The 21,063-nt window shown below is 41.6% G+C and overlaps 1 protein-coding gene across 11 annotated transcripts in view; it reads left to right on the top strand.

Moving 5' to 3' along the window:
- Window positions 1-21,063, top strand: part of CTPS2 (CTP synthase 2) — a 130,679-nt gene that overhangs the window by 103,238 nt on the left and 6,378 nt on the right. For 7 of the 11 annotated variants that reach the window (XM_016943626.3, XM_016943624.4, XM_016943625.4 and 4 more), the window contains 2 exons: window positions 16,670-16,780; window positions 17,766-19,538. The exons of the other annotated variants lie outside the window; for them this stretch is intronic. In XM_016943626.3, the coding sequence (XP_016799115.1) occupies window positions 16,670-16,739 (70 nt within the window). In that variant the 3' untranslated portion in view covers window positions 16,740-16,780; window positions 17,766-19,538. Of the gene's footprint in view, window positions 1-16,669; window positions 16,781-17,765; window positions 19,539-21,063 lie in introns of those variants that run through there. 11 annotated transcript variants of the gene reach the window in all.

Below are 21,063 nucleotides of genomic sequence, written 5' to 3'. Positions count from 1 at the left end.
TCACATAATTTGCACTTTGGGCATCTTACTGTATTAATGTTCACCCCTTTCAGTGCACTGACTTTCAAACTGTGCTCTCGGAGCTGGAGTCTGGGCTGCTGCGGGAGCAGGCCATGGGGGCTCTGGGCTCTTTCCTGCTTCAGCTGAGCAGCTCCACTTTATCTGGCTCATGTGCCATGGTTCTGCAAGAGAGATTTCATCTGAAGAAGAGCTTCCTGTGTTCTGAGACTGCACAGCTTATGCCACTGATTGGACATCCTAATGTGGTCCCATGTCAGATGTGGGCTGTGACCCTTTGCAGCCGTTTTACAATTCCCGTTATTTTAGATTCTCACACTGAAAGGAAGGTGATAGTGGGACAAGTTAGATGGCTGGGAGAAATAACTCACTTATAACTATCTGGCTGTTTGCAAATACCAACTAATATACAAATCCCGTCTGGCTCGTGTGGACTGCCCACCTGTGTGTTGTATGGCCTGCCAATTCCCGCATGGTGGGTGGTGGTCTCTGGGTAGAGCTTCCAGCGGGGTGTGGTGGCTCACGCCTGTAATCCCAGCATTTTGGGAGGCCGAGGTGGGCAGATCACCTGAGGTCAGGAGTTTGAGACCAGCCTGGCGAACATGGTGAAACCCCGTATCTACTAAATGTACAAAAATTAGCCAGACGTGGTGGCACACGCTGCTGCTAGGGAGGCTGAGGCAGGAGGATCGTTTGAACCCGGGAGGCAGAGGTTGGAGTGAGCTGAGATTGCACCACTGCACTCCAGCTTGGGCGACAGAGGGAGACCCTGTCTCAAAAAAAAAAAAAGGCTTCCTAGTAGTTTCTGAAAAAACTGACTGATTGCTAGTGACTCCTGAGTGAGATATAGTATGTCTCAGAGAGAAGGAAAGACCTCTTAACCAAGCTCTGATGCTGGCATTGGAATTATAGCTGACTAGTAGGCTTCCATGACACTGAGGGAATTCCTACGTGTATCAACCACAAACTGGTACATTCCTTAAGGACAGCCAGCATCTTATTTATCTTTATCTCCCTGGCTCCCTTACACACAGGGGTTGTTTATTACCCATTAAAGTAATGAATGCAGGTAGCAGGGGAGTCAAATCTTGACACATTTCAGAGAGTTTTCTGACAGAGGGTGGTGACTATGAATTAATCCAGTGACAGACACCAGGATTCCAGAGGAACCTTGCACTTCAACTCCTCTCTGCCCAGCTCCATGAGATTAGTGAGCTTTGAAAAGCAAATTACTACTCTGATGCCAGGCTCTAATGTGAGCTGAGTTGGGGCTGTATTTCTGACAAACAAGATTACTGCTTGTAATCAACCCTAAACAATGTGACAAGGAATATGAACACTAGAATAATGACTTCCTTTCCCAGAAGTTGGCGCTGATGATATTCAATTGTATGGCACGTGTACGGCCAATGTCTTTAAAGCATGGAGTGTAAAAATCCTTGCCTTTGAGTTAAGCGTACCTGAGGTGTAACCTCCGCATTCTGCCTAGTGGAGAACATTTATCTTTTAGGGCCTGGGAAGTTGCAGTAAGACTATTATTTTGGGATTTACAGCTAGTGAGCTAAATTCTCAGCTACTTCATTATCTACAGAATGGCAGCAGTTAGGAAGACCAATTTCACCTGGTTTTAGGCTTGTAGTGGGCAGTTCAAGGGCACAATAGCTTCAGGACAGTATTTTTTAGGTTTTTATGAGCTATTTAAAAATACATGCAAAATCAAAATAAGAGTCTTGTTTAGGGGGTCCCCCCAAGACTGCCCACACTTTGATGATTTGCTGAAAGTAATCAGAATATAGCTGTACTCATAGCTAATATTTATTTATTTATTTATTTAGAGATGGAGTTTCACTCTTGTTGCCCAGGCTGGAGTGCAATCATGTGGTCTTGGCTCACTGCAACCTCCACCTCCCGGGTTCAAGCAATTCTTGTGCCTCAGCCTCCCGAGTAGCTGGGATTACAGGCACCCGCCACCATGCCCAGCTAATTTTTGTATTTTTGGTAGAGATGGGGTTTCACCATGTTGGCCAAGCTGGGCTTGAACTCCTGACCTCTGGTGATCCGTGTGCCTCGGGCTCCCAAAGTGCTGGGATTACAGATGTGAGCCACCGCGACCGGCCTTATAGCTAATATTTATTATGGTGGCAAAGTAAACATGCACAGCAAGATCAGTAATGGGAAAGATAAGTGGAGTCTGGAGAAATTCATTTGCACGTTTCCTATGCTCTCTCTCCTGTGATAAGTCACATCGAGTTCGCCTTCCTTCCAGCAGTGAAAATGCAACTATGCCTATGTGATGTTTCTGCCCAGATGAGCCAGTTTGAGGCTCAGAGTTTAGGGATATTTCGAGGGCTGGTCACATAGGCATTTTCTACCTAGCAACCACCAAAATTCCAGATGCCAGAGGGAAAGCAGGTGTTCACCATAGATCACATTGTTTGTATAAACAGCCTAAGCCCAGCAAAATGACCTTATCAGTTAGTAATGGAGCACACATTCCGAAAGCCATGTTCCCAGACACCAGCCAAGAACTAACCCTGCAAGCAGGCCCTTTGAAAGATAGCAGCCTCAAGCCTGCTGTTAACTCTTTTTTTACACGAGTCTAACTAACAAACCATTTTGAAAATAAATAAATCAAATGGGAAATAATGGTCCATTAAATAAATCATTGCAATTCTTTGCTGATCTCTCTCCTCTGGTGTCTAAACAATTTGTCTCACGTATAAAAGGCAACCACAAATTTGCATGGTCTTGCTGACACATAATGTAAAAGAATGAGACTGCTTCATGTAATTATAAGAAATACATTTCAGGAGAATATGAAGGTGCTTGTAATTGCAAGTTTTTTTTGTTTGTTTGCTTGTTTAAATCTAGAAACAGAGCATCTAATCTCTTTCTGGAATTCCTTTTTTTTCTTTTTTTGTTTGTCAGGCTGGTCTCAAGCTCCTGGGCGCAAGCAATCCGCCCACCTTGGCCTCCCAAAGTGCTGAGATTACAGGCATGGGCCAATGTGCCTGGCCTGAGGCCTAGAATTCCATTTTTAAGTAAGGAGAGAAGGATCAGAGTCTAAAGTTCATAGATTGTTTTCTAGCATGTGTGTCTCTGTGGCTGCCTGCAAGGCTCTTGGGAGCAATCACTACACACCAAGTTTAGGTACAACTTCCAGTTTTTATTTGTCAGATCAGAGTAAAACTCTCTTCCTTGGACAGTGCTTGATGTATATCAGAAAGCAAAAACTTAGATGGGGTTCAGTTTGCAGTTCACAGAAATGCAGCTTTTTGGGAAACATATTTTTAAGTATAAAACCAGAATCTTGAGTCATTTGAGTAGCACTTTATTCTAGTTTTGGAACTTTGGATTCCATGTCTCCATCCAGCAATTACTGTCTCTTGTGCAGATAAATCATCTTTTTGTGGCAAAACAGGAAGCAGCGTGGTACAAAAACAACAGGAGGGAAAGGTACTCAGTGATTCACTGTATTTGCTTGACTGTTTCAGACCAAACCCAAAAGCCAAAACTACTTTGTAATAAGAGAGTCTTTAAAGGAAGTACACACCTGAAGCCGGTTCCTTCCGTTTCCTCTTTCCTTTGTGTGCCCCTAGGATCTAAGTCCATTCTCTCCTCTGTGCTTAGCCCTTCCCTCTATATTTGTTGAGTCCTGGCAACAGTCAGGGTGAGAAGGAACCCATTTCATTCACCATTGTCTCTGGTCTCTCTTCTGTGACAATATATCGGGGTTTTCCTGCTAAGTAACATGCTGACTTCTAGCCTGGGATGGTTTTGTTTTCTGTTAACTTCTACATGTAGCATTACAGAAAATTTAGAAAAGAGAGAGAGAGAAAAAAAAAGCACCCACAAACCCACCAGCCTAACATAATTACTGTGCTCATTTTCAAATATTTCCTATGAGCCTATACCTGTATATGATTCTTTCTGTGGCTGTAATAATAATAGTGAGTGTATCTATCTATCTATCTAGATATATATACACACACACCCAAACTCTTTTATTTTGAAAACTTGCAAACCTACAGAAAAGATGAAAGAGTGATACAGTGACGGTCTGGAGATCTCCTTTGCAAAGGAACATTTTTCTCCATTTTGGTTTTATTTATTTATTTATTTATTTATTTATTTTTGAGACAAGTCTCCCTCTGTCGCCCAGGCTGGAGTGCAGTGTCGTGATCTCGGCTTACTGCAATCTCTGCCTCCCGGGTTCAAGCAATTCTCTGCCTCAGCCTCCCGAGTGGCTGGGATTACAGGTGCCCACCACCATGCCTGGCTAATTTTTTTGTATTTTTAGTAGAGATGGAGTTTCACCATCTTGGCCAGGCTGGTCTTAAACTCTTGACCTCGTGATCCACCCGCCTCAGCCTCCCGAAGTGCTGGGATTACAGGTGTGAGCCACCGCGCCGGGCCATTTTGGTTTTTAAATACCAAAAATTTGAAATGAACTAGGGCTCCTGGAAGTAATGGCTGATTCCAGGACTGGGGCAGGAAAAGTACAAGATGAGCCTGGAACATATTGCTGTATTTAAAGCAAGGAACAGTTGAAAATGAAAGGGGTATGAGTTTTCCAAGGTCAAAGAAGCCAGCTTGAAAGGGCACCCACTGGCCTTATTTTGGACAATTTGAACATCAAAAAGAACAATGACAGTATTAGATTATAACACATTTCATTTTCTGAAATTCCATGAGTCCATAATAATACTAAGAAAATACAAAAGCAAAGAAAAAAGAAAAGCCAATTAAAAATGTAGACGTCATCTCTGATGTAATAATGGATTCAAATAAGGATCATCAGTGGATGCTAAAGCCATTGGGTGAAATTTGTAAGAAACAGAATATTCATATGTTTTCAGAATAGCACCATAAATTCTTTATTAATTACAGAAGTTTGTATTTTGAACTTAACACTTCATATGCATTTTTCCAAGTTGCATGAAGTTCATTTTTAATGGCTGCACACTTCACCATTCACTCAACACACCCCCTATGTTAAAGCTTATTCTATCCCAGCCACTGTGCTGGGTGCTTGAATAAGTGCTTAAATAAGAACATGTTCCCTGACCTGGGGACTCATCAGGTAGTATAACTGTTCTCTAAATTTTGGGAGGTGACAGACTTCCAAGATTGTGATCAAAGCTGTGGGCCCACTTCCTGGAAAACTGCCCAAACATACCACTTTGTAGTTTCCTTACATTCATACCCCCAATGCTACCCCCTCCCCTGCATCCATAGACTTTCTTCTAGGGGTCTTCAGCTACAGACCTTCCCATCCAGGAAAGGGCACAGACCTGCAAGCGCACAGTCCCAGCAGTGTGGGAAATGCTGGCATTAGAGCTTGTTCTCTCTTTCGTGGTTGTACCCAGGGAATGCTCCCAGGTTGCCAGGATTAACTAACATTAAGATTAATATCTTCCTGCAAGTGGTACCATCACCCACACAGTGTGACCTGGCTGGACTCCCCTGGGGAAGCTCAGATTCCTCCTCCCTCATCCCCATTGCTCATAGTCAGCAGGTGCTGGCAATTCCTGTTGTTGGAATTCACTCCATCTTTTGTCTATTTTCTGCCATGCTGCAGGGGAGTATGGCCCGGAGTCAGGACTCTAGCTGTCAACCGAGTTCAAACTGGCTCTTTTACTTCCCAGCTGGCTGTGACCTTGCTCTTCTGTGCATTGCTTTCTTTATAAAAAGGGGATGGTAATAGTCCCCACTTGACATGGCAGAAATGAAGATTAAGTTTCACACTAAATGTAAAGCACTGAGCGTAGTGCCTGGTCTATGGTAGGAACTTAAATGGGAATTATTATGATGATGCTATTATTATTACTTTTCCTTTAGTTCCAGTATCTATCTCTTGCCTACTGCAAAGCCTCCTACTTGGTTTCTCTGCCTCCAGCTTTCTTCCTCCCAATCCGTCTTCTGCTGTTGGAATGATCTCCCCACATTATTTTGGAACTTAAAACCCCCCCGATGGCTTCCCTTGGTTTATAGGATAAAATGCACACAAATCCATATGGAACAGCTTGCAGTTTCCTGAACTCCCCAGAGGGTTTTGCCTGTTGTGTCTTGATACACATTCCTGACCTGCTTAGTGAGAGGGGAATAGGGATCTATATCCTATTAGAATGGTTGTTCACGGACTCGTTAGGTGAACAAGGTGAATCAGAGGTGACAAGGTGGCGAATCGGAGGTGAATTATTAGGTGAATTGCAGGTGAGAGTGGCTCCCTCCATTGTTCACAGAGGGTGCATTTCACTCTCCCAGGCATGCTTCTCTTACGTTGCGTGGCTCTGCTCTCTCTTGGACTTGGAGAGTAAGGTACTCTTTTCCCTTGCACAAATCCGACATTCTGTTTCCAGCACTGTTTGAAACTTGGAATCGCTTTGTTTCAAACTTGGAATCACTTTGCTTTTTGACTTTGAGTTGCATGGTTGATGTTGCCAGGGGCCATTCTTGCACCATGTGGTGCAAAAATATTTTATTTCTGTGGGGACACTATTGACAAGTAGGGTAGATGCTATGGATTTTACTTCTGCGTCTGCTGCTTATTGAGTAATTTTGTCCAAGTCACTACTCCTAAACCTGCTGATTCTCCTCCTTAGGGCCGCTGTGAGGGACAGTTGAGGTGGTGCTTTATAAGCTCAACTGCTATCAAAATGCCACTTTCCCCGCTTTGTTACACTTCAAGCAACAGTGAACTGAAATTAACAAAAGATTCTATTTTGCTTTCTTTTGAACTGTTCTTTTAAACATTTTAGAAAACCATTCACCCCTGTGATTGTTTGACTTCAACTCCATACCTTGAGATATTTTTAGGGTAAATTATTGTTAATGAACCACATTTGAGTACACCTTCCCTTGGGGTGGGATAAACGTTGGTTAAAAGGTGCTTTTAACCAGATCACGGTGCACTGCAGTGTGGATGGTGTGGTGCCAGACACGAATGGAATTAATAGTACTACAGACTACCGTGTGCTTTTACCACCCTGCCTGGGTGGTATTCTACTGTTTACTATGAAATATAAAACTCATTCAAAGCAGACTAAATTTTTGTTCCATTGCTCTTATATTTTATGGCTTCCAGGGGCCCTTTATGAAGGAAATAAGTATAGTAGTAATACTGCTTTGGGGAAAACTGTGTTCATGACAATCTGTTTTTAAAACATGCTGTTTCACAGGAAACGGATTTTAATATAAAGTATTGTAAGGAACTCATGCATGCTGGGAATCCTAACTATGCCATTAAAATCTTTAAATTCCAACCACCTCTTTCTGTTAATGGAGAAGAAATGGTTTAACAGCTGCCTTGGGGTAGCGTAAAGGTGGGCTATATGAGGCATTGCTATACCCTTTCCCTAGCACCTTGGAATATCTGTTTTCTTATGTTGGGAATTTATTGGGAGCCAGAAGTCCTTGACAAGCAAACTTCACTATGACAAACCTTTCGTTTGTCAAGAGCCACATGTTGGCTGGGCACAGTGGGTCTGTAATCCCAGCACTTTGGGAAGCCGAGGCAGGCGGATCACTTGAGGTCAGGAGTTCAAGACCAGCCTGGCCAACATGGCGAAACCCTGTCTCTACTAAAAATACAAAAATTAGCTGGGCATGGTGGTGCATTCCTGTAATCCCAGCTACTTGGGTGGCTGAGGCACGAGAATCACTTGAACCTGGGAGGCAGAGGTTGCAGTGAGCCAAGGTCACACCACTGTGCTCTAGCCTGGGTGTCAGAGTGAGACTGTGTGTCAAAAGAAAAAAAAAGGGGGGGGTGCCGGGTGCGGTGGCTCACGCCTGTTATTGCAGCGCTTTGGGAGGCCGAGGTGGGCGGATCACCTGAGTTTGGGAGTTTGAGACCAGCCTGACCAACATGGAGAAACCCTGTCTCTACTAAAAATACAAAATTAGCCAGGCGTGGTGGCACATGCCTGTAATCCCAGCTACTCGGGAGGCTGAGGCAGGAGAATCGCTTGAACCCAGGAGGTGAAGACTGTGGTGAGCTGAGATTGCGCCATTGCACTCCAGCCTGGGCAACAAGAGCAAAACACTGTCTCAAAAAAAAAAAAAAAAAAAAAAGAAAAAGAAAAAGAAAAAGAAAAGAACTACATGTTGACCATTGTGGTAAAGTCTTGTCAGTATAGTGATTCCTCTGTGTTGCTGCTGGTGATTTTGGTTTTGTCTTGCAAGAAATGGTACCATAAAATACTTTTTAAAAAGAGAGTTTTCATGATTTGGGAGGCACACGCATGCATAAGAGATATTTGCTGTGATTTTCATTAATGGTAGATAGACCTTTAAAAAAAACTTTTGGCCCTTTATTTCCTTCTCCTGCCTAATTGCCCTGGCAAGAACTTCCAACACTATGTTGAATAGGAGTGGTGAGAGAGGGCATCCCTATCTTGTGCCAGTTTTCAAAGGGAATGCTTCCAGTTTTTGCCCATTCAGTATGATATTGGCTGTCAGTTTGTCATAGATAGCTCTTATTATTTTGAGATACGTCCCATCAATACCTAATTTATTGAGAGTTTTTAGCATGAAGGGTTGTTGAATTTTGTCAAAGGCCTTTTCTGCATCTATTGAGATAATCATGTGGTTTTTGTCTTTGGCTCTGTTTATATGCTGGATTACATTTATTGATTTGCGTATATTGAATCAGCCTTGCATCTCAGGGATGAAGCCCACTTGATCATGGTGGATAAGCTTTTTGATGTGCTGCTGGATTCGGTTTGCTAGTATTTTACTGAGGATTTTTGCATCAATGTTCATCAAGGATATTGGTCTAAAATTCTCTTTTTTGGTTGTGTCTCTGCCTGGCTTTGGTATCAGGATGATGCTGGCCTCATAAAATGAGTTAGGGAGGATTCCCTCTTTTTCTATTGATTGGAATAGTTTCAGAAGGAATGGTACCAATTCCTCCTTGTACCTCTGGTAGAATTTGACTGTGAATCCATCTGGTCCTGTACTCTTTTTGGTTGGTAAGCTATTGATTATTGCCACAATTTCAGCTCCTGTTATTGGTCTATTCAGAGATTCAACTTCTTCCTGGTTTAGTCTTGGGAGGGTGTATGTGTCGAGAAATTTATCCATTTCTTCTAGATTTTCTAGTTTATTTGGGTAGAGGTGTTTGTAGTAATCTCTGATGGTAGTTTGTATTTCTGTGGGATGGGTGGTGATATCCCCTTTATCATTTTTTATTGCATCTATTTGATTCTTCTCTCTTTTTTTCTTTATTAGTCTTGCTAGTGGTCTATCAATTTTGTTGATCCTTTCAAAAAACCAGCTCCTGGATTCATTAATTTTTTGAAGGGTTTTTTGTGTCTCTATTTCCTTCAGTTCTGCTCTGATTTTAGTTATTTCTTGTCTTCTGCTAGCTTTTGAATGTGTTTGCTCTTGCTTTTCTAGTTCTTTTAATTGTGATGTTAGGGTGTCCGTTTTGGATCTTTCCTGCTTTCTCAGCCCAAAATTTCCTTAAGCTGATAAGAAACTTCAGCAAAGTCTCAGGATACAAAATCAATGTACAAAAATCACAAGCATTCTTATACATCAATAACAGACAAACAGAGAGCCAAATCATGAGTGAACTCCCATTCACAATTGCTTCAAAGAGAATAAAATACCTAGGAATCCACCTTACAAGGGACGTGAAGGACCTCTTCAAGGAGAACTACAAACCACTGCTCAATGAAATAAAAGAGGATACAAACAAATGGAAGAACATTCCATGCTCATGGGTAGGAAGAATCAATATGGTGAAAATGGCCATACTGCCCAAGGTAATTTATAGATTCAATGCCATCCCCATCAAGCTACCAATGACTTTCTTCACAGAATTGGAAAAAACTACTTTAAAGTTCATATGGAACCAAAAAAGAGCCCTCATTGCCAAGTCAATCCTAAGCCAAAAGAACAAAGCTGGAGGCATCACACTACCTGACTTCAAACTATACTACAAGGCTACAGTAACCAAAACAGCATGGTACTGGTACCAAAACAGAGATATAGATCAATGGAACAGAACAGAGCCCTCAGAAATAACACCGCATATCTGCAACTATCTGATCTTTGACAAACCTGAGAAAAACAAGCAATGGGGAAAGGATTCCCTATTTAATAAATGGTGCTGGGAAAACTGGCTAGCCATATGTAAAAGGCTGAAACTGGATCCCTTCCTTACACCTTATACCAAAATCAATTCAAGATGGATTAAAGATTTAAATGTTAGACCTAAAACCATAAAAACCCTAGAAGAAAACCTAGGCATTACCATTCAGGACATAGGCATGGGCAAGGACTTCATGTCTAAAACACCGAAAGCAATGGCAACAAAAGCCAAAATTGACAAATGGGATCTAATTAAACTAAAGAGCTTCTGCACAGCAAAAGAAACTACCATCAGAGTGAACAGGCAACCCACAAAATGGGAGAAAATTTTCGCAACCTACTCATCTGACAAAGGGCTAATATCCAGAATCTACAATGAACTCAAACAAATTTACAAGAAAAAACAAACAACCCCATCAAAAAGTGGGCAAAGGACACGAACAGACACTTCTCAAAAGAAGACATTTATGCAGCCAAAAAACACATGAAAAAATGCTCACCATCACTGGCCATCAGAGAAATGCAAATCAAAACCACAATGAGATATCATCTCACACCAGTTAGAATGGCAATCATTAAAAAGTCAGGAAACAACAGGTGCTGGAGAGGATGTGGAGAAATAGGAACACTTTTACACTGTTGGTGGGACTGTAAACTAGTTCAGCCATTGTGGAAGTCAGTGTGGCGATTCCTCAGGGATCTAGAACTAGAAATACCATTTGACCCAGCCATCCCATTACTGGGTATATACCCAAAGGACTATAAATCATGCTGCTATAAAGACACATGCACACATATGTTTATTGCGGCACTATTCACAATAGCAAAGACTTGGAACCAACCCAGATGTCCAACAATGATAGACTGGATTAAGAAAATGTGGCACATATACACCATGGAATACTATGCAGCCATAAAAAATGATGAGTTCATGTCCTTTATAGGGACATGGATGAAATTGGAAATCATCATTCTCAGTAAACTATCACAAGAACAAAAAACCAAACACCACATATTCTCACTCATAGGTGGGAAATTGAACAATGAGAACACATGGACGCAGGAAGGGGAACATCACACTCTGGGGACTGTTGTGGGGTGGGGGGAGGGGGGAGGGATAGCATTAGGAGATATACCTAATGCTAGATGACGAGTTAGTGGGTGCAGCGCACCAGCATGGCACATGTATACATATGTAACTAACCTGCACATTGTGCACATGTACCCTAAAACTTAAAAGTATAATAATAAAAAAAAAACAAAAAAAAACTTTTGGCAAGGCATGGTGGCTCACACCTGTAATCCCAGTACTTTGAGAGGCTGAGGCGGGAGTATTGCTTCAGTCCAGGGGTTCTAGGCCAGCCTGGGCAACATAGTGAGACCCCATTCCTACAAAAAATAAAAATAAAAGGTTAGCTGGGCACGGTGGCATGTGCCTGTAGTCCCAGCTACTCAGGAGGCTGAGGTGGGAGGATCTCTTGAGCCCAGAGGTGGAGGCTGCAGTAAGCTGTGATCGTGCCACTGCACTCCAGCCTGGGTGACAGAGCAAGACCCTGTCTCAAAAAAAAATTTTTTTAAGGAAATGACAAGGACCATTGCATGGTGACTGTAGTTTGCTTTTTAAAAATCATTATTCATTTGTTTTTAGATCAGTACTATCCAATATAACTTTCTACACTGCACTAGGCGCACATGGCTACTGAGCACTTGAAGTGTGACAGGTGCAAATGAGGAATGGAATTTTAAATTTTATTTCATTTTAACTGATTCAAATTTAGATAGCCACTGTGGCTTGTGGCTACCATATTGGACAGTGCAGTTTAAAAATTTTCCCCTCTTCTTGGGAGGCCGAAGCGGGCAGATCACTTGAGGTCAGGAGTTTGAGACCAGCCTGGCCAACATGGAGACCCTGTCTCTACTAAAAATATAAAAAATTAGCTGGGCGTGGTGATGGGTGTCTGTAATCCTAGTTACTCAGGAGGCTGAGACAGGAGAATTGCTTTAACCTGGGAGGCGGAGGTTGCAGTGAGCCCAAATCATGCCACTGCACTCCAGCCTGGGTGACAGAGCGAGACACTATCTTAAATAAATAAATTAATTAAAAATTTCCTCTCTTCAAATGTAACAAGACACATAGGGACATGTCTGTATTTTATACCACTTCATAAAATTTAACATGCAAGACTCTAATATATGATAATTCTTCCCTGTGAGAAACGTGTGTGTGTGTGTGTGTGTTTGTGTGTATAAAAGATTGATGAAAAAGATAGGTTAGTCCTAAGATAGAGCTGGATATCTTGAATTAAATGAAAATATACCCAGACACATCTAGCTTATGACTTAAGTTTGTTCTGTGTGAAACAGAAATGAACCCGGCATAGAGTAGCACTCACAGCGCATATGCAGCACAGAGTGCACTCACATTTTATTGCATGTGCAAGAGCCACTGTTGGTCTGCATTCAGATGACCCACATTTTATTTCTAGCAGTTGTTTTTTATTGGCAGATGAACGTCCTAAAATCAGCAAGTTCAGCAGTAACGTATATTTTGATAATTCTGTTCTTGAGTGTCATGGTTTATTTTATTGTCCTACCGCCAGTCTCTGAACATATATGAAAGACAATTAGTGAACCCAGTCATTAACCTTGGAGATGAATAAATTCAAGCTGAACTTCATTTTGTTAAACTCAGCCTGTGCCATTTGGATGTGTTGGCAGAGCTTGGGGCAGACAGCCATCAGATAGGAAATGAGAGCTGTTAGATTAGAAACAGGCCCGCCCAAGTCCACTTGCTAATGTGGGTAGGAAATTATACTTGGCATAGGAAACAATTCTGAAAATCATACACTTAGCAGTTTTTATTGGTTCTTTATGTTTCCATGACTGTTTGAGGAGATACCAAGTTATGAATATATAACCCCTATCAATAGCAACATCTTATATTTTTATATAGTTTTCAGAGCAAGTTTATACAGTTTCTTTTGACTCTCAAAACATTTTGGTGAGTTTGGAGGTATTATTGCCATTTTTTCTAGACTCAGAAGTCAATGACTTGTCCAAAGGTACGTGGCTCATAAATAGTATAACCAGGAGTGTGGGGGGAAGATATGAGCCCACTGTATTCTTCCCCAGGCTTAGAGATGGGGAAGGAAGTGGGTGTAAAATCTGGCACCCAAGGAAATGAAGTTCCCTCAGTCCTTTGGCCCTTGTCACTTGCGTTAGGGGACATGCCCTAGTGGGTCCTGCTGCCCTACCTGTGGCACAGCTTAAACCCCACCCTGTGCCCCGAGCTAGTATAATGGGGATTCTGGCTTCACCTTGAAGGATCTATGTGCCAAGTAAGTCACTTGAACGTCCTTGACCTTCATGTCATCTCAGATAGGGAGTTGAGTGCAACTTCCAAATCCCCTTTCTTGGCTAATTCTATGACACAAAATGTTGCATAGAACGAGGAAGGAGTCTCCATTTGAGCAGGGAGAGTGCATGAATAGGATGTATCAGCTTTTTTGGCTGTTGGTTTTTTTTTTCCTCCAAATATTCTTCAGTTATTCCTATGTACCAGTAGAAGGGATTTCTCTGAACTAAAGTCTAAGTAGGAGGTATCTTTCTACTTGATTGGTTTTAAGGATATGTTGTTTTATATGTTTATCTAACATATGTTGTCTTTTCTGCCAGTTCTGAATCTTCTATCTCCTCTCCTTATTCTAGTGCTCCCCCTACCCCCGCCACCACCTACGCTGTTTTTGTTCAAAAGCCAGAGAAGGAAGTGAGCATGCAAATCAGGAAACAGATTGTCTTTTTGCCTATGCAGATTTGTCTGTGATTTTGTTTATTTATTAATATTCACTTAGCATGTTTAGAGTAAAATCTTCCTTTTCTAGTCTATCAGCATAGGGTTTCTCCAATTGTTCCCTTTCCTCAAAAAAAAAAAAAAAAAAAAGTAAAATTTCACCTGTTAGGGAATTCAGACTTTTTTTTTTTTTTTTTTGAGACAGAGTCTTGCTCTGTCGCCCAGGCTGGAGTGCAGTGGCGCGATCTTGGCTCGTTGCAAGCTCCGCCTCCCGGGTTCACGCCATTCTCCTGCCTCAGCCTCCCGAGTAGCTGGGACTACAGGCGCCCACCACCACACCCGGCTAATTTTTTGTATTTTTAGTAGAGTTGGGGTTTCACCGTGTTAGCCAGGATGATCTCGATCTCCTGACCTCGTGATCCGCCCACCTTGGCCTCCCAACGTGCTGGGATTACAGGCGTGAGCCACCGCACCTGGCTGGGAATTCAGACTTTTATTGCTATAAATCAGCAAAAGTTTGGCCAAGGCTGGGGATGGGTCAGGCATGAAACATTTCCTTGTAATATCATCTCCATAGATCAGTAGAACTCTAGTGGAGTGGATCAGTGTGCTGATTTATTTGGAACTGAGTAAAAGGAACCACAAACAGACCCCACAGCTCAGAGTGAAAGTTGAGTTGCAGAGCTATCTCATGGGGAAGGGGTATTTCTAAGGCAACCCAACCTGGCGATATTCGTCAATAATTGGTCCTATTTTGAATACTATCTGTGACTCAAGGTAATCAGGGCATTCCATATATTTCTAATTTTGAAATTTGCATAATTGTGAAAATTATTTCTCCAACTCTTGGACCTATGAGAATCTTGGAAGGGAAAACTTTCACGCTGCTGACCTAAAATCATAATGAAAACATGATCTGAAGGAGATAACATTTCAAGGCAAGTGTAGAGAGTGCGTTAACATTTTTTATGTCACTGCAGGGTGTTTTCTGGGTCTTGAGCCAATATGCACGTCTTAGTCCTCATGACCACCAAGTTCAAGCTCCTGTGCAATTTGCTGATCGTAGATGACTAGTTCCTCTGTAATGAGGAGGTGCTGTGATTCTCAAGCATGGAGGCCAGCACAGATCTGGATCTAGGGAGGTGCTGTGGTCCTTAAAACACAGAGCCAAAAGCCAAACTGCAGCTGAAAAGAATTACAGCATTTGGCTAATGTAATCAGGGATACGCAGCTGTGTTCACTGTTCTCTAGTCCTTTCATGTTGCTAGAGGGGAGAAAAGATAGTTTTTCCTCTACCCATCATAGGTTCATGGCCAAGGCCCTGATAACAAAAAAACAGATTAACAAGCAAAAAGCATACAGTTGGGCACAGCAGCAGGTGCCTATAATCCCTGTTATAGCAGGTGCCTATAATTCCAGTTACTTGGAAGGCTGAGGTGGGAGGATCCCTTGAGGCCAGGAGTTGGAGACTAGCCTGGGCAACAGTGAGGCACCACCTCCCCACACTCACACACACACACACTCCAGCCCCATTTCTTAAAAAAAAAAAGAGACAGAGAAAAGCATACAAATTTATTTAATGTAAGTATTATGGGAACCTTCATAAGGAAATGAAGATTCAAAGAAACAGGTAAACTCTGGTCTTTCTAAAACAGACCTGATGAAGAGTAGAGAGTCATGGAGAGTTATAATAGAGCAAAAAGAGTGTGATCTCATGGTAATATAGTAGGGGAACTTAGCAAGGCCTGTTTATTCAGATTCTTCCCTGGGATCCTGTGTCTTCAGAGATAAGGATACTCGTTTCCTCTGGGTATGGGGGTTGGGGGTACCTCTCATCTGAGGGCCTTTTGACCTGCTTGGAGAAGGTCAGAAAATCCTTCCGGGGTGTTATGACCTGCTTCAGTGGGGGAAGGTCAGAGGAAGGTCAGAGAGAACTTCTTGCACATGCTGTCTCAAATTCCTTCCGCTTCATGCAATGTATATGTGGGGGCTGTTATGGTTAGAGTCATAATAGTCTAGGTCAGGGGTTGACAGACTTTTTCTGTAAGGTTAGAGAGTAAATATGTTAGGCTTATGAGCCATACGCAATATGCCAAGATGCCATATTTTGGGGTAGTGTGTCCTGAACTCCCTCATTGCCAAAGGAAACAGTTGTCATCAGAAGAATGAAGAATGAAAAAAACAAACTGAAGATCCAGGTAATATCGTATGCTATGTTATTACATTGAAGAACAAATTGACATCAGTAGGAGTAGGACTAAGTGATGCTCAACCTCAGATGGACTGAGGTTTAGGCCCTAGTATGACAAGAGTAGATTCACAGAAAATAAATGGGTCCATCAACTCAGGCTTTCATTTTAAATCAGTTTGTTAATATAACACCTCTAGTAGAAAGCAAGCAATAGTTAAGGTGGCAGGAAGGCAATCTACTTTCAAGGCTTTTATTAAAGTTTAGAAATGATCAGTGGTCTTCAGAAGATTATAAATTTCAGTCTAAACTGAAATGCGTTTTTAAATTTTCTGAATAAGTAACTTCCAGTTTACGATGAAAATAAGTGATCAGTTTCTCTGACCAAAGAAAGAGGCCATTGCATGTGATTGGACTGACCTCTTCCTGTGGTGACTAGAAAGTGCTAAAAGAATATTCTTTAGTATTTTCTCTCATAGTAAGGGGTTAATATGGAATGTGTTTGAAATTGCAAATTGAATAATTGTCCAGGTTTTTTTTTATACCTTGCTAAATTAGTTCCTCTTTTAATCTAGTGATAGATACAGTGATGCCAGTGATGACAGCTTTTCAGAGCCAAGGATAGCTGAGTTGGAAATAAGCTGAAATGAATACATGACTGGGAATAATGGGGACTGCCTGTGAGGGTAAGATGGAATCTTCGAGGATTGTTCATTTCTCTCATGGACAAGCTGTCATCTTGGTATAGAGGCGGGTATTATAGGACTTGCCTCACAGGATCTTGCCCCTTTGAGATACTCCCATTTGACTGGCACAGTTAGCAGGACATGCATGACAGCCCATGACAGAGTTAGTGTTTGGGGAAAATGGAATGCACCTTGGGCCAGGAAAAAAAAAATATAAGTACACCTATAAATGTATATGTGGGGGCTGTTGTGGTTACAGTCATCATAGTCTAGGCCAGGGGTTGACAGACTTTTTCTGTAAGGTCAGAGAGTAAATATCTTAGGCTTATGAGCCATGCAGTTCCTGCGGCAACTACTCAATTCTGCTGTTGTAGCAGGAAAGCAACCATAGACAATATGTAAGTGAACAGGCATGGCTGTGTTCCAATAAAATTTTATTTACAAAAACAGTTTGCTGATCCCTGGTCTAGGCCACTCATAGAAGAGCAGATTTCCTTGGATTTGTATAAAATAAAATAAAATAAAATAAAATAAAATAAAATAAAATAAAATAAAATAGAATAGTATTTGATTTCTTTGTAGGGAGATGCAAGAGACAGGCTTAGTGTCCAAGGGCAGCTTATTTTTCCATTGCTCTATTATGCACTATTAGAGAGAATACCAGCCTGGATAGCTTCAGTAAATTTATGCTCAGTGGCAGATAGTGCCTGGATTGCCCTAGGCATTATGGCAGGCCTTGACTTGTATAAGCTGTTCTTTAGCAGAGACAGCAGCTTTTGGAAGACTTGTAAAGTGTTCATTGCTTTCCTGTGAGGTCTCTTCATGTTTATCAGGGAAGATGCAAAGCTGTGTCTATTTAGTTTTGCCTCAAACATGGAGACCCTTTGGAGCAAGCCAAAATGGTGCAAAGGTTAGCTGGAGATATTGAAAGACTTGTATTATTCAGTTCCTGGTGTTGCTAATATTTATATTCTTTTCTTTTAAGCCTCTGAAATAATTGAAGGCAAGATGAAGGAACTATCTGAAGAAATCACTACACTCTTAGAGAATCCCTCTGTTCTCCAGCAAACATGGGATGTAAAGCCTCACAGGGAATCTGATAATACATACTTCTGTCAACCAGAACCAGAGGGGTAGTTTTCTTTTCCCTCCAGAGGCAGCCTTTGGTACTTAAAATATCTGTAGCTGATTAAATTTTTCCCAACAACCTCACTGGGGAGAAAGTGTGTTCATGTTTTGTCCAGCGGATCAGGATGTTAGGATGACGAGCAAGAGTCCAGGTCACTGTGCCTTTGCTGTATGGAAAGGATGGCAGGGAACATGCTGTAAGTAATTTTGAGTAAGAAAATGAGTCACTGTGTTACCTGGAACTCAGCCACAGATTTGTGTGTGGTCCAAGATCATTTCAGTTTCTCACCCTGTTTATTTCCTGGTAAAAGTAATATTGAATAGGTCCAAGACTCGGGGGTGGCAAGTAAGGCTTTGCCTCAGGCACAAAATTTAAGGGGGCTCCAAAAAACTCAGGAATCAAGATCAGCAATACAGTCTGAGTATCCCTTATGTGAAATGCTTGGGGCTGGAAGTGTTTTGAATTTCAGATTTTGGAATATTTGCATATACATGAGATATCTTGGGGATGAGACTCAAGACTAAACATGAAATTAATTTATGCTTCATATACACCTTATATACATAGCCTAAAGGTAATTTGATACAATATTTTAAATAATTTTGTGCATGAAACAAAGTTTCGACTGCATTTTGACTGTGATTTCTGGCATGAGATCAGTTATGGAATTTTCCACTTCTAGCATCATGTTGGCATTCAGAAATTTTGAAATTTTGGAGCATTTTGGATTTTCGGATTAGGGATGCTCAACCTGTATATATATTTTTTAATCGACGTGAAATTCACGTAACATAGAATTAACCATTTTGAAGTGAACAATTTGGTTGCATTCACTGATGTTGAGCAACCACCACCTTTAACTATTTCCAAAACATTTTCATCACTCCAAAATAAATGCCTGCACACACTAGCAGTCACTCCCTATCTTCCCCTCCACCTGTCCGCTGGCAACCACTGATCTCCTTTTTATTTCTGTGGCTTTTTCTATTCTGGATATTTCATATAAGTGGAATTATACAATATATGTGGTCTTTTGTGTCTGGCTTCTTCTGAGACAGTAGGAAGGGGGCTTGGCTTTGGCTCACCCCCACTAGAGCATTTTTTCATGCATTCCCACTGATCACAAAACCCATACTACTACCTCACTGACACCATACCTGCTAACCTCCAGGCTTTAGTCATACAAAGAAAATGGCCTTTCTGTATTGTTCTTCTGTGCTCTCATAATGCTTAACCATGTCTTTTACTTAAACAATTCCAGGAACTGGCCTTAGGAGATCCAAATAGGGAACCAAGATTGCAGAGTGTCCCATCTTGGGAGGGAATGCTGAATAATTAATTGATTTACAGCCTTGTTGCCGCTGGCCAGACCACCAGGTGGCCCATTACTCGAGATGATCATCACAACCAGATGATGCTAACCTATATCCTCTACCCTTCGCGTGCTTTGTCTGGGAAAAGTCTTTTGGCCCCATGTCAATTTCTATTGCATTGAGAGCCCAAGAGCCCCTGGTCAGTCAGGCTTCCATTTAGCATGGTGTTTGCAAGGTTTACCCATGTTGTAGCATGTGTCAGAATTTCATTCCTTTCTTTGGCTGAATAAAATTCCATTGTATGAATATACCACAATTTGTTTCCACCTTTTGGTTATTGTGAATAGTACTATGAACAATCACATGCAAATGTTTGTTGGAATGCCTGTTTTTAATTCTTTTGGGGTGTATGCCTAGGAGTGGAATTGCTGTGTCATATGTAATTCTCTTTAACTTCTGAAGAAGGATCAGTAATATTTTAATGTAATATTATTTTAAAAAATCAAAATTAGGCCAGGTGTGGTGGCTCACACCTGTAATCCCAGCACTTTGGGAGGCCAAGGCGGGCGGATCATGAAGTCAGGAATTCGAGACCAGCCTGGCCAACATGGTGAAACCCCGTCTCTACCTAAAATACAAAAATTAGCTGGGCATGGTGGCCCGTGCCTGTAATCCCAGCTACTCGGGAGGATGAAGCAGGAGAATTGCTTGAGCCCGGGAGGCGGAGGTTGCAGTGAGCTGAGATCGCACCATTGCACTCCAGCCTGAGCGACAAGAGCAAGACTCCGTCTCAAAAAAAAAAAAAAAAAAAAAAAAAAAATCAAAATGAAATAATTCACATTTGAACACAAAATCAAATTTTCAAATAAAGACAGGATCCAGCTCTGCACCTCCTTCACCTCCCCCAGTCCTTGCCCCATTCTCTGACATTCTTATCCAGTATGTTTTCTACTTTTTCCTGTTGAATGTGCTTGAGATGACTTAGTTGTTGCCTACATTTAAGCTTTCTAATACTAATTTAAATATTTTAATTGTTCAGTTAATTTTTTTGTGGTGGTTTTGCTCCCCGCCCCCAACTTTTTTTTAATGCCATAAGGTATTATGGCCTTATTTTGTAAGATGCCACAGAAAATTCATCTACCAAGCACATACAAAAATGAAATGAGTAATTCTGGTAAACAAAAAATTAAAGAGCTTTAGGGCCCTGCTTGCGAAAATTACAGCTTGAAGATCACAAGAGGCTCCAAATGAAAAGCCTGCACCCACGGTAGGTTAAAAGCTGGAATAGGCCTCATAGAGAGGGGGTTGGAAGCTCAGAGGCAACACTTTTAACATCACAAAGGGGTAGTCTGGCTTAAATGGAAGTTTTCAATTTTAATGATTGTGATTTCTAAAGTCATTTGTAACAGAGTGCTTTCCTGTGGGCTAATGATGCATGTAAACAGGACCAGAAAGACAAGCACTTAAGAAACAATAAACCATCCTGTCCCCTTGAACTTGGAATGTAGGGAAGCACAGAAGGACAGTAGCATGGCTGCTTAGCATACAGGTACTGGAACAAGAGTGAGACATGAGCACATAGAAAGTTACTATAAATCATTACTCAACAAATGTTTCTTGAGCCAGGCATGGTGATAGGGGTCCCAGTCCAGACCCCAAAAGAGGGTTCTTGGATCTTGCGCAAGAAAGAATTTGGGAGCAAATTCATAGAATAAAGTTTATTAGAGAAGTAAAAGAGACAAAAGAATGGCTACTCCATAGACACAGCAGTGGCACGAGCTGCTGACTGGGTATACTTATGGTTATTTCTTGATCATATGCTAAAGAAAGGGTAGATCATT

Source organism: Pan troglodytes, chromosome X (genome assembly GCF_028858775.2).
Source record: "Pan troglodytes isolate AG18354 chromosome X, NHGRI_mPanTro3-v2.0_pri, whole genome shotgun sequence".
NCBI lineage: Eukaryota > Metazoa > Chordata > Mammalia > Primates > Hominidae > Pan > Pan troglodytes.
This window is presented reverse-complemented; position numbering and strand designations above follow the sequence as displayed.